Source organism: Acomys russatus, chromosome 12 (assembly GCF_903995435.1).
Source record: "Acomys russatus chromosome 12, mAcoRus1.1, whole genome shotgun sequence".
Taxonomy (NCBI): Eukaryota; Metazoa; Chordata; class Mammalia; order Rodentia; family Muridae; genus Acomys; species Acomys russatus.
This window is the reverse complement of record NC_067148.1, coordinates 54,927,998-54,942,313: the sequence shown is the minus strand read 5'-3', so window position 1 is coordinate 54,942,313 and position 14,316 is coordinate 54,927,998. Positions and strand designations below refer to the sequence as shown.

Sequence of the window (14,316 nt, the reverse complement as noted above, 5' to 3'; positions counted from 1 at the left end):
TTTTGCAGTGCAAGGGATGGGACCCAGATCTTCTTGCTTGGGCTCTGCCACTGAACTGCAGCCCCAGCTCAGACCTTGTGTGGTCTCAGTCCACATCTGATGCATCTAACTCATCAAACACAGTCAACATGGACCACCTGATCTTTCTTCCTTAAATGTGTCACTAGCATTACCCTTCAAGTTGAAACCCCTTATTACTTTATTATAGGCTACGTGCATTTTTAAAAATAAACAAACCTCTAGGTCACATTTTCTCAGTACCGTTCAAGTCTACCCCAGGGGATGATGGGAAAGCTGTACCAAGGAAAAAGTGGAGGAGGGGCAGTGATGCCTTAATTACGGTTCAGACAGAGATGAGACTGCTTGGCATCCACTGGTTTTGCTTTGCCAGCACATTGCTTCCTGTGGCCTGGTTTCTCCTGGGCCTGGAGCCCATTGCCCTCTGCTAATTAGCTTGGCCTTTGCAGGCTTTGATGTCAGGGTTTCAGTTTGTGCTGCTGGGCACGGTTCTAGGCTTTTGGTCTTCAAACTGCTCGGTGCAGATAAGTTTTTTTCTGTATTTCAGAAGTTAAACGCCAGAGGTTTCTCTTGTTATATTTCCAAAACCTGTTTAAGATTGCCAAAAGCTTTGCTTGTGGAACTTGGAAGACAGGAACTTCAGTTCATAATTTGTAAGACAATAGCATATCCAGCAGTGTTCCAGGGCCCTGAGGAGACCGAACTCCATGTCAAAGCGGGTAGGACCAGCTGAAGCTGCCCACATCCCCCTGCGTTCTTGAGTGTCTCTGGATGGCACGCTGCCGCCAAACAAGTCCTGTTTTGCCCTCTGCACACTGTGCCATTCACTGAGTGACCAGTTGTATGTGGTGGGGCTTTCTTCCTAAGGCAAAGGGCATGGAGGTGGGGGGGACCCAAGCCTCAAAACGTTAAGGATTAAAGTTCGAGGATATTTATGAAGTAAGGAAGCTGCATGGACTGCTTTGCAGCCTGGGGAAGAGTGACTGGAAATGACCAGCAGTCGGCCTGTGTCTCTTCTTAGAAAATGACAGTGTTGAGGCTGAAGAGATGGCTCATCGCTTACGAGTAAAAACTGCTCTTACAGGAGACGCGAATTCAGTTGCCAGCACCCACAGTGGGCAGCTCTCAACTGAGCTGAAGTCCAGCGCCGCGGGCCTGGGAGGGATTGGACGCCTCTGACCGCCGACCGCAACTGGAATCCCATACATACACATTATTTAAAATGAAATTAATCTAGAAAGGAAGAGGTAGGGTTCACATGGTCTGGGAGCAGGGTGTTGGGCCCCCATCATCAATAGGTCACCCTTCAGACATCGACAGGACAGGGCAGGAGTGAAGAGTTAGTGTTTTCAATAAAGACAGCCACCTGTAAGTTGCCGAACAGTAACCTAGGCAACCATTCTCAGGCTACCGTCGTAACTTGAGGAGACTGTCTACAGCTGCACAGGAGGGAGGCTAACAACAGATAGCTCAGCCCGTGTGACTTTTAAAAGCGGTGTTTTGTTTGTTTGTTTGTTTGTTTTGCTTTTTGTTGTTGTTTGTTTTGTTTTGTTTTTTTAAGGCAATAAAAGTCAAGTGACTAGAAACGAGTGGAACCAGAGGGCTGTTTCAGGGTCTCACTGGGCTCCTTGCGGGGCTTTACACACCCCTAGCCCCCACCCCCGACCCCCACCCGTAAGTTCTAGGCACGGGGTTGCTGTGCTCTGCTGTTTAGGGAACGGTGAAGAGGACTCAGTCAGGTCCAGAAGAAAGGCGCGTTCTTTCCATCAGTATCTGGCATTTGGCTTAATCCCTCAGTGCAGAGTCTGCTGGTGGGAAGAACCGGCTGTACCTTTATTTGTTTCTGATCCATAAGAAAAGAATTTAGATACGTGTTTACGGGCTTGGGCTGAGCATGGACCCATGGTCTCCTCACCTGAGGGGCTAAGGCTAGAGAGATGAGAGTTCAAAGTAGCCTGGGCTACGCAGAGAGTTCTAGGTGAGCCGGAATACACTGAGTATCCAATTTTAGTCTTCGATACTTCCGTTAAAATATATACATCAAGGGACTGGAGAGCTGGTCAGTGGTTGAGAGCCCAGGCTGCTCTTCCACAGGACTGGCGTTCAGTCCTAGCACCCACATGGTGGCTCACAACCAGCTGTAACACCAGCCCAGAGCATCTAATGCCTTATTCTCACCTTCTTGGGCCCTGCGTGCTCATGGTACACAGACATGCACGCAGGCAAAACACCCATACACGTTTAAGAATAAAACAAGATAATTAAAGAATTAATAATTCACACGTGAACTATCTATTATATAACACTACAATTGTCTGCTGCTGCAAAAAAGTTTCTCAATGAAAAGCAGTGCATTGGGCTGGTGTAGCTCAGTGTCGGAATATTGCCTAGCCGTGGTCCAATCCCTAGTACTAAAATAAGAATAGTGGAAAGGTAATGCTTAGTGTAGCCTGCTTGAAGTTTGTTAAACATGTGTCATTTTTAAAGTCGTGGCTCACACCTTTAACCTCAGCAATGTAGAGGCAGAGCCAGGTGATCTCAGTGAGTTCAAGACCAGCCTGGTCCACATGGTAAGTTCCAGGCCAGCCAGGGATACATAGTGAGATGCCGTCTCAAAAAAGGCTTCAAATTCTACATGAACTACTATATTGATTATAACTTACAATACTCCTTGATTTATAATGCAGTCCTATTAAGCCCTTTACCTTATCAAACATTACAGCTTTAGTGGCACAGCGTATTATATAGTGTGTCAACGCTCTTCCTTGGGTCACTGGGTGACAGGGAGCTGTGGTTCACTGTGCTACTCAGGATCACAAGAGAGGGTCCAAGTGTGCATAGCTGCTAGCTCTAAGTTCAAAAGTCAAAATATACGGCACGTACCAACCATAATCATTTTCCAGGTCAAACCATGAGCTGGGAACCATCTGTGTGTTGTTTCTTGAGTTACCAGGCACACTAATTTGTTCTTTTTGTTGATTTTGTTTTTAATTGCATGTGTGAGGTGTGTGTATAACACATACATGTGGGTGTGTCAGTATGTACACTTTTGCATGCATACCCAGAGGCGTTGTGTAGCAGATTCCTACAAATTAAAATAGTCCATCCTGGAGGGAGGTTCCTTAAGACTGAGGAAGTCTGAATGACTCACAAGTCTCAAGATGTTCCTGAAACTGACTAAATTCATAAGCCCCTCCCTCACCAAGGTTCCTTAAGAAGTAAGAGGCGCTAAGGAGACTCTCCTACCTGTTGAGATGCCTGCTAATCATGCAGCGAGCTCCAGGACTCCAACTCTCATGAGCCATCCATAGTGGCCTCTTTAAGTAACCCCCAGCAAACTCACTGGTTCCCTAATTTGGCCTTTGGGAGGAATGTTGGTCTGACATCAGTTCCCTATCTGAGGTAAGGAGACATTTGTTCACGTCTCCCCAGGAACAATGCCAACAAGAGGTGGGAGAGATTAGTACATTTAGGATCTTTTCCAACCACCATGCTGGGACCCCTGACTTAACCTTTGTTCCCAGGATCCACCTGTTCTGTTCTTCCATGCTGGAGTTACCTGGCTTTTTATGCGGGTGCTGGGTACTTGAACTCAGGTCTTCCTGCTTGCACAGCAAACACTCTTTCTTCTTCTTCTTCTTCTTCTTCTTCTTCTTCTTCTTCTTCTTCTTCTTCTTTTTCTTTCTTTCTTTCTTTCTTTTTAAGACAGGGTTTCTCTGTGTAGCCTTGGCTATCTTGGACTTGCTTTGTAGACCAGGCTGGCCTCGAGCTCACAGCGATCCTCCTGCCTCTGCCTCCCGAGCGCTGGGATTAAAGGCATGCACCACCACGCCTGGCTATAGCAAACATTCTTAACCATTGAGCTGTTTTCCCCAGCCATGGGACTCCGAAAACAAAGAAACAAACACCCAAGTGATTAAAATTGTTTTGATCACCAACTACATGTTAGAGAAAAGAAGAAAACCTTGAACCTGAAGAGTGTTGGACCGTCTCACTAACAAGGAGAGGCTGTCCAAATTTGTGTCCTATGCCACTGCCATCAATTGATCTCACATCAAACCCCAAACTCAGCGACATGAAGCACGAAATTATTGTTTGCCTTCTGGATTTCCAATATTAGATCTTCTTTGGGTGGGGGTTGGGGGGTATCAAGACAGGGTTTCTCTGTGTATCCCTGGCTACTCTGGAATTTGCTCTGTAGACCGGGCTGTCCTGGAATTCAGAGATCCACCTTCCTCTGCCTCCCCAGTGCTGGGACTAAAGGCACGGGCCAGCATGCTGGCAACAGAGAGTTTTTCTGTATAGTCTTCTTGGCTGCTCTGGAACTTACGCTGTCACCAGTCTGATTTAGAACCCAGAGATCCTCCCGGGGGCTCAGTTTTGATGCATGCACCACCACACCTGGCCAGATGTTCTTTATCTGAGCATCTTGTTGGGGTCTTTCTCCATGTGACTAGTGAGGATACATACCTATTCTGTTGCTGCCGTTGTTTTTCATATATTTTGATCATGTTTTGCCCTCCGCCAACTCCTCCCAGATCCTCCCCACCTTTGGAGGACACACAGACTTTTAAAGCCAATAGAAGGTCTTTATAGCCAGCGGTGGCTGCACAGGGAACTTGCCCAAACCATGCAGCCCCAAGCCTTACTGTTCTTAATTTTTGAAGCACACGAAAAAAGCCATATCTTGGATTGACACTTTCTTTTTTTTTTTTTTTTTTTTTAGACAGAGTCTGTGTAGCCTTGGCTGTCCTGGACTCACTTTGTAGACCAGGCTGGCCTCGAACTCACAACGATCTGCCTGCCTCTGTGACACATTTCAGTTAACAAGACAGTTATCAAGAAGCAGAACTAGAAAAACCAAGGTTAATGCAGTTAGGGACTTTCCTAGCTGCATCTTGGGGCCATTGACTTAGCTTTTGTTCCTGTTTTGTCAGGCACAGCTGCCCACGTGCTGGCTTCCAAAGCCTGAAGGGGTTTCTATCATGACGTCAGTTGTGCTAAAGTCTGGGGGCTGTGGTGGAATTTAATAGCCCTTGAGTACGCCTAGGAAACAGATCAGGCCACAACAGCAGAGATACAGATAGTTGTAAGACATCAGTTCCTCATTTCACACATTTCCAAGTTTGTCAACAAACACTGCAGGAAAAATTCCTCCAATGTGACCGAATGGCTTGTTAGCCACCAGACAGCATGCACTGACTTTGCGACTTCAGTAGGCGTTAGTGTGTATTAAGAAATTATTTCCAGAGCTACAGAGATGGCTCAGAGGTTAAGAGCACTCACTGGCTGCTCTCCCAGAGGTCCTCAGTTCAATACCCAGAAACGGCAAAAAGGCTCACAACCATCCATAATGTGATCTGGCGCCCTCTTCTGGTGGGCAGGCACACATGCAGGCAGAGCACTGTATACATAATAAATAAATCTTAAAAAAAAAAAAAAAAAAAAAGAACTTCCTTGGTTGGCTCTCACTGAGACTGGAAGTTCCATGGGGGCTCAGATGAACCCGTATGGAAATCTTCGAAAGTATACAGTACGAGACATGTTCTAGAAAACAAGCTCAAAGTATCATTTTTACAACTCCTACTTTCAACTGAGCTCACTCAGCACTAATTTGGGATCATTTTTAAGTGAAATTTGTGTCATGAGGAGAACCGTGCCACAGCAGATGTCTGATACACTAATGCCTTTAAAAACATCGCGGAGATTGAGAGATTGCTTGAGAGGAAATGATGATCTGCTTTTTAATGTTATATTCAGGTGAAGCAAATTGCAGTGTTTTCCTACACTGAAATAACAAACACCAGGAGGGAAAAAAAAGTAATGCTCATCTGGGTCTCACAGTAGACAATCAAACATTAAATTTCTAAATCTACTTATCTTTTTCTTATGAGTCTCCACAGAACTGAGCCATTTCAATATTTGTAAGAGTCTATGACTTAGAGAATATTTTAAGCATTATTTTTTTTTTTGTAACCAATGCAGACCTACAGTTGAGAGTCACTGATCAACACGGTGAGGCATTTTTAAATTCATGCAAGAAGAAGGTGGTGAACTAATGAACTAATAGTTTTAATTAAAAAATAAAAATAAGAATCATATCAGCCTGGCTTTTAAAAGTGCAATATGTTTGCAACAGCAATTATTGAATCTTGAGGTGTAATTCAGAATATCTCCATAGCCTCCAAGGTATGTTAACTTTGACAGACTTGGTTCTCTGTGGAGAACGCAGCTGCTCAGGATTAAGTCTCTTTAAAGTTACTGGAGGTCTACAATGTGGGCTGAGCATCCTCTGTTCCTACACAGCAGAGTCCCAGAGGGATGAGCACTGTTCAGAAAACTTCCAACCAATGTCAGTGACTTGGTCTTTCTAATGGTAGTGATACAATCTATGGACATATCCCTTACATCCAACAAGACTGGAACTTGTGCTAAAGCTCTCAGTTAAGTTAATAACACACGCTGAGGTCACTTAAGACAGCCTGACACCCTGCGTACTCAGCCTGTTTATTTAACCTGCCTTTAAAATAACAATGTGAACAGCAGCCTTGGACTTCCCACATACTCAGCTGTTACAAGCTGAGCTAATGTATACCTTTAATCTTAAATTATGTGTCCTTCCATGCCCCCGAGCCAGCAAGTAATGGATGTGTGTATATGTTTGTGTGTTACAGTAGTCATTTGCTGAAAACAACAAACAAGCCTAAAGTAACATTACACAACAAGTATCTGCCACAAATGCTGGAAACAACGTATGGCTATTGCTTGAAAATGGTTTGTTTGCTGTAGTGAATACATGGTGGTCACTTGAGGTCAGCTAGAGAGCATTCGCTTTTCCCCTTGTGAAACCCTGTTAACCATTTCTGTGCATGGGGCTGGAGAGATGGCTCAGTGGTTAAAAGCACTGGCTGCTCTTCCAGAGGACCCAGGATTCGATCTCCAGCACCCACATGGCAGCTCACAACTGTCTATAACTCCAGTTCTAGGGGACCTGACACCCTCACACAGACACATGCAGGCAAAACACCAATGCACATAAATTGTTTTCAAAAGATTTCTGTACAGTACTGTCATTTGTTCCCCGGGTGATGCTTTCTGTGCTGTTCAATAAACACCGAGCAGGGCTTTGTGTTAGGAACAGACACAAGCAACAGGGACAGACCAGACACAACAAACAGACTACAGACAAGCCAGTGGCCACAAGCTATAGACAAACAGGAGATGGGGAGAGAAGTAAAGAATTCAAACCTGGCTTCATTCTTGGACAAACTAATCCAAGGGGAAGCACTAGATTTTCTTTCCTTAATACAACACCAAAAATTCGGTGCCCCGAGGCTATCTCTAATGCCTTGACTCATCTAATGACACTGGCACTTCGAGTGGTGTGGAATATTTCTCAATTTAAGCTGCGTCGCTTTTTATTTTCATTTCTCTACTTTTTTATTAAAAACTATGTAGCATGGAGTTTTATTTGTCTGGTTGGTTATCTAGTCACTAGCAGATGGGTTCCAAGTCTTAGCTGTTCTGACTGGTACTGTTATGAACACGGGAACACTCAGGAGGCACAAGCAGGCTGACTTCTGCATGGGAGGCCAGCCTGGTCTACAAGGTGAGTCCCAGGACGGTGAAAGCTGCACAGAGAAACCCTGTCTTTGGTGTTTGGACACCAAAACAACCAAACCAAAAATATATATATATATATATATATTGCGTTGAGAGCTGAGTAGATGGGCTTGTGATAAAGAGTACTTACCACTGTTGCAGATCACCTGGGTTGGGCTCCCAGCACCCACATGGCAGTGTACACCATCCTCTTATTATTTTTTAATTGAGGAACCCCCATACTGTTTTCCATAATGTCTATTTTTTTAGCTGTTCTAACACAACCCTGATGTGCAATCAGACCAAGGAAAATAGCAGACAAATCCAGGATTAGACCTTGTACAATGCTCTGGGGACTTCCTGAAGTGTGACCCTTTGTGGCAGTGACACCAAATAGATCTTGATGGTTTGGACCAGAAACTGTCAAGACAAAAGTCATTTCGTCTAAGCCAAAATATACCTAGTTTGTCTTAAGCTAGCACCAAGGACTGGAGACACTCTCCTACTGTCGACAAAGCAAGGGTCAGGACACGAAGCTCCATGCACCTTTCTCATTTTTCTGAACACTCACAACTTGAGAACAGAACAGACAGGGCTCAGGGGCTGTCATCATGAAACCATTTTTTTTTTCATGTTGCTGTTTTTAAAAGTATTTATTTTGTGTCTAATTATGTACCTGAGGGTATGTCCGTGCAACACATGTGTGCGGGTGCCAACAGAGGCCAGAAGAAAGCCTCAGGAGTTAGAGTGATGGGTAACTGTGAGAAGCCATGTTGGTGCTGGGAACTGAACCTGGGTCCCCTGCAATAAAGGCATTTTTCAATTTACTGGGGAAGGGGGCTTGTTGGTCATGCCTCCACCCTTGAGAACCTAAGCATTTCTATAACTTTCAGCTCATTCTCAACAGAAATGGCCTCCGCACAGAGACCATTCTAGTCTCTGTAATAGTCTAAGTGCAGATTTACGCAGGGCATTTCCCCATGGCCCAAAGGAGCCTAGAAAACGGGTCCCCTTCCTTTTCCCAGGCCACATCTTCTTAATCCCCTGCAGTTCACCTGCCATGGTTTTGCTTACCCATGGGCTGGCAGGTGTGCAGTGGGTGATGGGAAAAGAGGAGGAGGACCAGAGTTCAGCTGGTACTGAGCTGCCCTCTTGTCCCACCTTCCCGGAAGATAACCAAAGCTGGTTATCTCTGAGGAGGGTTTGTGTGATTCTCTTGGACATCTTCCTCCGGCCTCCCATGCCTGCGGCCATCTCCCGCTGGCAACTCCCTAAACAGAAATGTTGATTTTTTTTTTTCCTTCCGTGCTTTGTGCATGCTCCGTGTCCCTCATGATGGCTCTCTTGGATGAGACCTAAAGTGACACACAGTGGCCTTCTCATAGGTTTGACTCCACTGTCTCTGAGGAAGCACTCATGTCCCCTTGTCCTGGAGTTTTGGGGCGGAGACCTGAGGTTAATGTCATGTGTCTTTCCCAGTCTCCCTCCACCTCAGTTTTCCTTTTTGAGACAGACTCTCTCATTGGACTTGGAGCTCACTTGTTCGGTCTGGCTGGCCAGCCAATGCGTTCCAGAAACCCACTTCTCACCCCAAGTTGCTGGGGTTAAAATGACTGACCTCCCTGTGGGTACTGGTGATCTGACTCGAGTGCTCAGGCTTGTGTGGCACATAACTCTCTGGCAGGCATGTCTCTGGAACCCCAACTTCTCGTTCTTATACTCTGTTATTGCACCACACAACGCCTCCCTCTTCATCTTCATTTAAAAGAATATTGCTTTACCGTTGAGCGCTACATTTTGTTGGCAAAATTTAAAAGTTCACCAATACCATGTTTTCAGTCCACCTATTGTTTTTAAAAAGCTCGCTATGGGAGGGTTGCCACCCCTCCACTTTGGAGTTAGAGCCCAGCATGACTTTGAAGTTTAAAACGGAGAGGCTTCAAATTGCTTAGACACAAGGCTGACTGACAGGGGCTTAGAGTGCACACGACTGACCTAGAGAATTTACGTTCATCCCCCCCCCACACACACACACACACCCTGCCCCCAGGTCTTGCTCCTTGAACAAGCTGTACCCGAAGCACATGATTTCACTGAGCAGTGTAGGTAACTGAACAAAGTCAAAATTCTGTTAGCTATGAGTAAGGGTGTGTCGTTGAGTGGATGAGCAGCGGTGATTACTGTAGCCACTCACTGGGATTCTCATGTGCTCTCCTCGGGGAGAACAAAGCAGTTGTAATTAGAACAATGAGAGCGGTGCCTACTCCCGTGTGCATCACGGGGATGTGTGATGAGATGGACTAAAATACATCTTAGCAAGAAAGTGGGTGCCTCTTTGCCTGTGCATCTGGCCTTCCCTCTGGGTGTGTTACTCAATCCAGTGTTATCCAGTGCCCACTCTTGTTGCACATTGGTGCTTTATAATACAGTGGATCCTCTTTGTTCGGCTCTGATAAGGGAAAATTTCCATGTCACACTTAGTTAAATGCCAGTTAGCAAAAGTTCTGATGTCAGCAACCATGGGATACTTACACGATTAATTTCAGAAAGTGTCAACTCGCAGCCAACTGTCCAGCTCACTCATCATAAGTTCACACATCATATAGGTAACAACACGTCCGTTGTAAGCCTGTGACCACTCGTGTCTGTCGGGTGCACTCTGGGAGAAAGACAGCATGGACGTCCATTGATAGGAGGTTTGGATGCCAGGAATGAAAAGGCTGCACTTGCTCCAAGAAGGTGTGCCTGTTAGCCCACACCAGTCGTCGTTTGCGTAATTGAAGCTCTCTGGAGATAGCAGGGGCGTCCTCTCGAGCTGCCCTGGAAAACAGGCCCGAAAACCACCCGAAGGAGGGATACTGGGAAGTTGCATGCGGTGTTCACACAGCGGGTAGACAGGACGCTGAAATGGAGGCTTACAGGTCAGACTCTCTCACCAGGCCGCTAGGCACCTTGCCTCGACCCAGGATTGGACGGGAAGGGAAGGAAGACTCGAAGGATGTCGATCAATATTAAAAGCTGGAGTCAGATATGTTATCATGATGCCAATCATTCCAGCGTTGTGTCGCTGTGTGTATGGACTATTTATTTATTTATTTATTGTCGTTGTGAGGAAACAGCAAAAGCAGCTTGTGGAAGAGCCTATCCGGAGAGAGTCCGCATTGTGAGGGAGGCATGGCAGCAGGAAGCCAGAGCAGGAAGGTGGGAGATCACATCATCAGTCACAAACAGGAGGCAGAGAGCACTGTGCGCTATCACTCAGAAAGTGACCCACTTCCTCCAGCAAGGCTCCACCTCCTAAAGGTTCTATAATGTCCCCACCACCTGGGGAACCAAGTGCTCAAATATAGGAGCCTGTGGGGGACTCTGCTCACCCAAACCACCACACCCCGCACTTTACTCAGTTCACACAAAGACTGCTAGTGTTGCCTCCCATGCTGCACACATTAGCCGTTTGACAAAAGCAGTCAAGTGAAAGAAATAACTAACAAAAATACAAGTGCAGCCAAGAAACAAATCCTTGAGAATTCTGCATGTGAGATGCCAATCCACTTTGAGAAGAGCCACAGAAGAAACAGTGACTGTGTACAAGTTGCCCCCACCCCTGTTCAGAAACTCCTGGTGCGCAGCCAGAGAAAGCCCTTGGTGGCAAGCCTACTTTCTTCATGGAAAGAGAAAGGGCCTCTGAATAAAAAGAATAAAGATGGCTCAGAGGGAATGGTGCCAGCAAAACACTTGGCATCCAGTGAACTTTGGAAGCTACTTCAAAACATAGAAAGCACAAAGAATAAAATGCTGGAAGCAGATCAACTTAAGAGCACAACAATTCGCCACCCTACAAAAATAAAATAAAATAAAATAAAAACTGTTAAATGATCCAGCAATCCCTGGGTTAGTCAGCTTTCTGTCACTGTAACAAAGCAGCCGAGATGATCAGTTCTCAGGAGGGAAAGGTTGCTTAGCTCACCGTTTTGGAGCTTTCCTCCTTGGCTAACTGGTCCCAAAGTTTTGGACTAGTAGTAAGGTGTTCACGGTGGAGGAAATGATTAAACGGGTGGGGGTCCCACTATCCTCATTTGAAGGCATACCCTTGATGACTTAACAGCCTCATTTCTTTCTTCTTTCTTTTTCTTGAGAGAGGGTCTCACTAGGTAGGTAGCACAGGCTGGCCTTGAACTTACAGAGATCCACCAGCCTCTGCCTCCCAAGTCCTGGCATTAAAGATGTGCAGCGCTAGGCTGGAGAGCTGGCTCAGAGGTTAAGAGAACTGGCTGCTTTTCCAAAGGTCTTGAGTTCAATTCCCAACAACCACATGGTGGCTCACAACTATCTATAATGAGATCCGGTAGGCTCTTCTGGCCACACAAGCATACATGCAGGCAAAACACTGTATACATAATAAAGAAAGAAAGAAAGAAAGAAAGAAAGAAAGAAAGAAAGAAAGAAAGAAAGAAATCTTTAAAAAAAAAAAAAGAAAGAAAGAAAGACAGAAAAAAAGAAAAGGAAGTACACCACTGCCCCCAGTCAAGGTCTCACCTCTTAAGTGTCCCCATCACCTCCCTATTACACCAAGCCAGGGACCAAGCTTTTTTATTCAACATGGGCCTTTGTGGGGCATTTAAATGCTAAATCATAACACCACCTGACAAATACCAAAGGCAGTGAAGTCAGCATGCCAAGAACACATCTGTGCTGCTGTGTTTACTGCAGTGCTGTTCACAATAGCCAAGGAAGGGGAACAAAGTGTCCATCAAGTGAGAAATGGACAAAGACAGTGTGATGCCTACGAGCAGTGGAAGTAGCGTTCGCCACTGGTGACGTCCTTTGCGTCACCTGGAACTGGGCATCAGTTGATAAAATAACCGTGGTACAGAAAGATAAGCACACAATCTCATTCGATTGTGGATTTAAAAAAAAAAAGCCTTCACCTCATAGCAGTGTATACATTTCAAAAGGGCTCTCAGTGAAGATACAATGTATGTCCAGTGAAATATGTCTACTCTGATTTAAATATCACAGTATGTGGGCATGAGGACGTCACAGCACGTCCCCCCCCCCCCGGTATGTATTAATTGTATGTGTCTATTAAAACAACTACATTTGGTATTCACCAAAGAACAGAAGGCACAACGTGATCTCCCCACACTGTGAAACACAACCCTTGGTTTCCCACACCTGTGCGTTCTCCAGATGTGTAGCACCTGTCTCCCATCTCTTCTTCAGCGACTACTTTTCCTGCAGTGGAGACCCCAGGTGATGTTCACGCTCTGCTTCTCACTGCATCAGGCTGATCCCGTGGGTGTTTAGGTAATATCCAGGGAGACCTTTGGGAGTGGGGGGGGGGGGCAATTGCTCGTAAAGCAGGATGTGCCCCTTTTATTACACAGTCTAGAGTGAACACAAACCACCTTTGTTTATATGGTTACCTGTGATGACTTCATTCATTCACCCATTCATTTATTCATCCCTGTAACGCTCTCTGACTTTGGGGTGTGTGCCAAAGCTGTTGAGTGCTGGAGCACCCTGGAGTGACCTTGATAACTGGCTTAAAGCAGCAAACATACATCAAACCTGCGCCCCGTGGAGTTCTTTCCAAATCTCCCCTGTTTAAAACATCCGCTACGAGTAAATAATAGACCCGCTTTATGAGGAAGATATACTATTTTGGATACTGGGGTCTCAAGCTCTACAAGCCATGGCATAGTCACTTGCCTGTTGGGACCCAATTTAATTTGCATCGTCCTTTGGAATTTGCAACAAGCTGTATGGCTTATTGTTTTGCTGCTCCTTTGTTTTGAAGTTTTTGTAACAATAATAGATGAAAAGTCTTTTCGTTCCCATGTGAGCCTCCAGGTTCCATCCGCAGTACCTCCAAGAAAAAAGAAAGATGTCTAAGACGGTCTATAAAATAATTTTTAAATTCAATCGTGATTACTTTTGCAAAATAATGTGACTTCCTCAACTTTGGCGAGACGAACGCATGCGCTATGCTTTAGTAAACCTAGTTCTAAATACGGCTGAAATTTGGTGCGTAGCGTGATCATTCTTCGCAAGCGTGCCAGCTCCTATCAAGTTTAGAACCCAGTGTTCTGAGGTGCTCGAGTTCACTCATAGGACTTTGCTAAATAAATCTCTGGCAAGCTTCTGCAGTCTTAAATATTTTCAAGTAGAAACGGCAAAATAACTCAACCATGTCAACTCCTAAACCTTCAGAGTTTAGGTCGCCTGTCATCTGAGTCTACCTGCTGGCTTCCTACTAAGTGCATGCCATTTACTGAATTTGGCGGACTGTAACTCGAGAGTCTGAGGAATACAGCAACCCAGTTTAGACAGCTGATTCCTTGGGGCCCCGAACAGGAAAAGCACACAGAGCCACGGCCCTGCCAAGGTGCGTGGGCTACCGCCAAAGCGACATTCACACCCGAATCCCCCGTGGGCCAAAGCCCCGGACGCCTCCTGCCCCCGCACCCACAGCACCTTGAGGTCTGGACGGTGACCACAGGCTATGCGCTTCGACCTTTGTTCCTGGGACGGGCTGCTAATAAAAGCGCGTGGTTCCTGGGAACTGTGCGCGGTGACAGCAAACCTCGAGTGGAAACGCGCAAAGCAGAGAGGGCGGAGGGGACGGGGTGACAGAGAGCGACGCCCCGCTGCGGAGCGGAGCGGAACGGGCGGCTCGGTCCTCCGGCCGGCAGG

General features: G+C 46.0%; 1 protein-coding gene across 1 annotated transcript in view; it reads left to right on the top strand.

Moving 5' to 3' along the window:
• The window catches only part of LOC127196108 (protein THEMIS3-like), a 63,425-nt gene extending 49,172 nt beyond the window's left edge, over positions 1-14,253 (top strand). The window contains exon 6 of the mRNA XM_051153686.1: positions 13,978-14,253. Within this exon, the coding sequence (XP_051009643.1) occupies positions 13,978-14,253 (276 nt within the window). The remainder of the gene's footprint in view (positions 1-13,977) is intronic.
• The last annotated feature ends 63 nt before the right edge of the window (positions 14,254-14,316 follow it).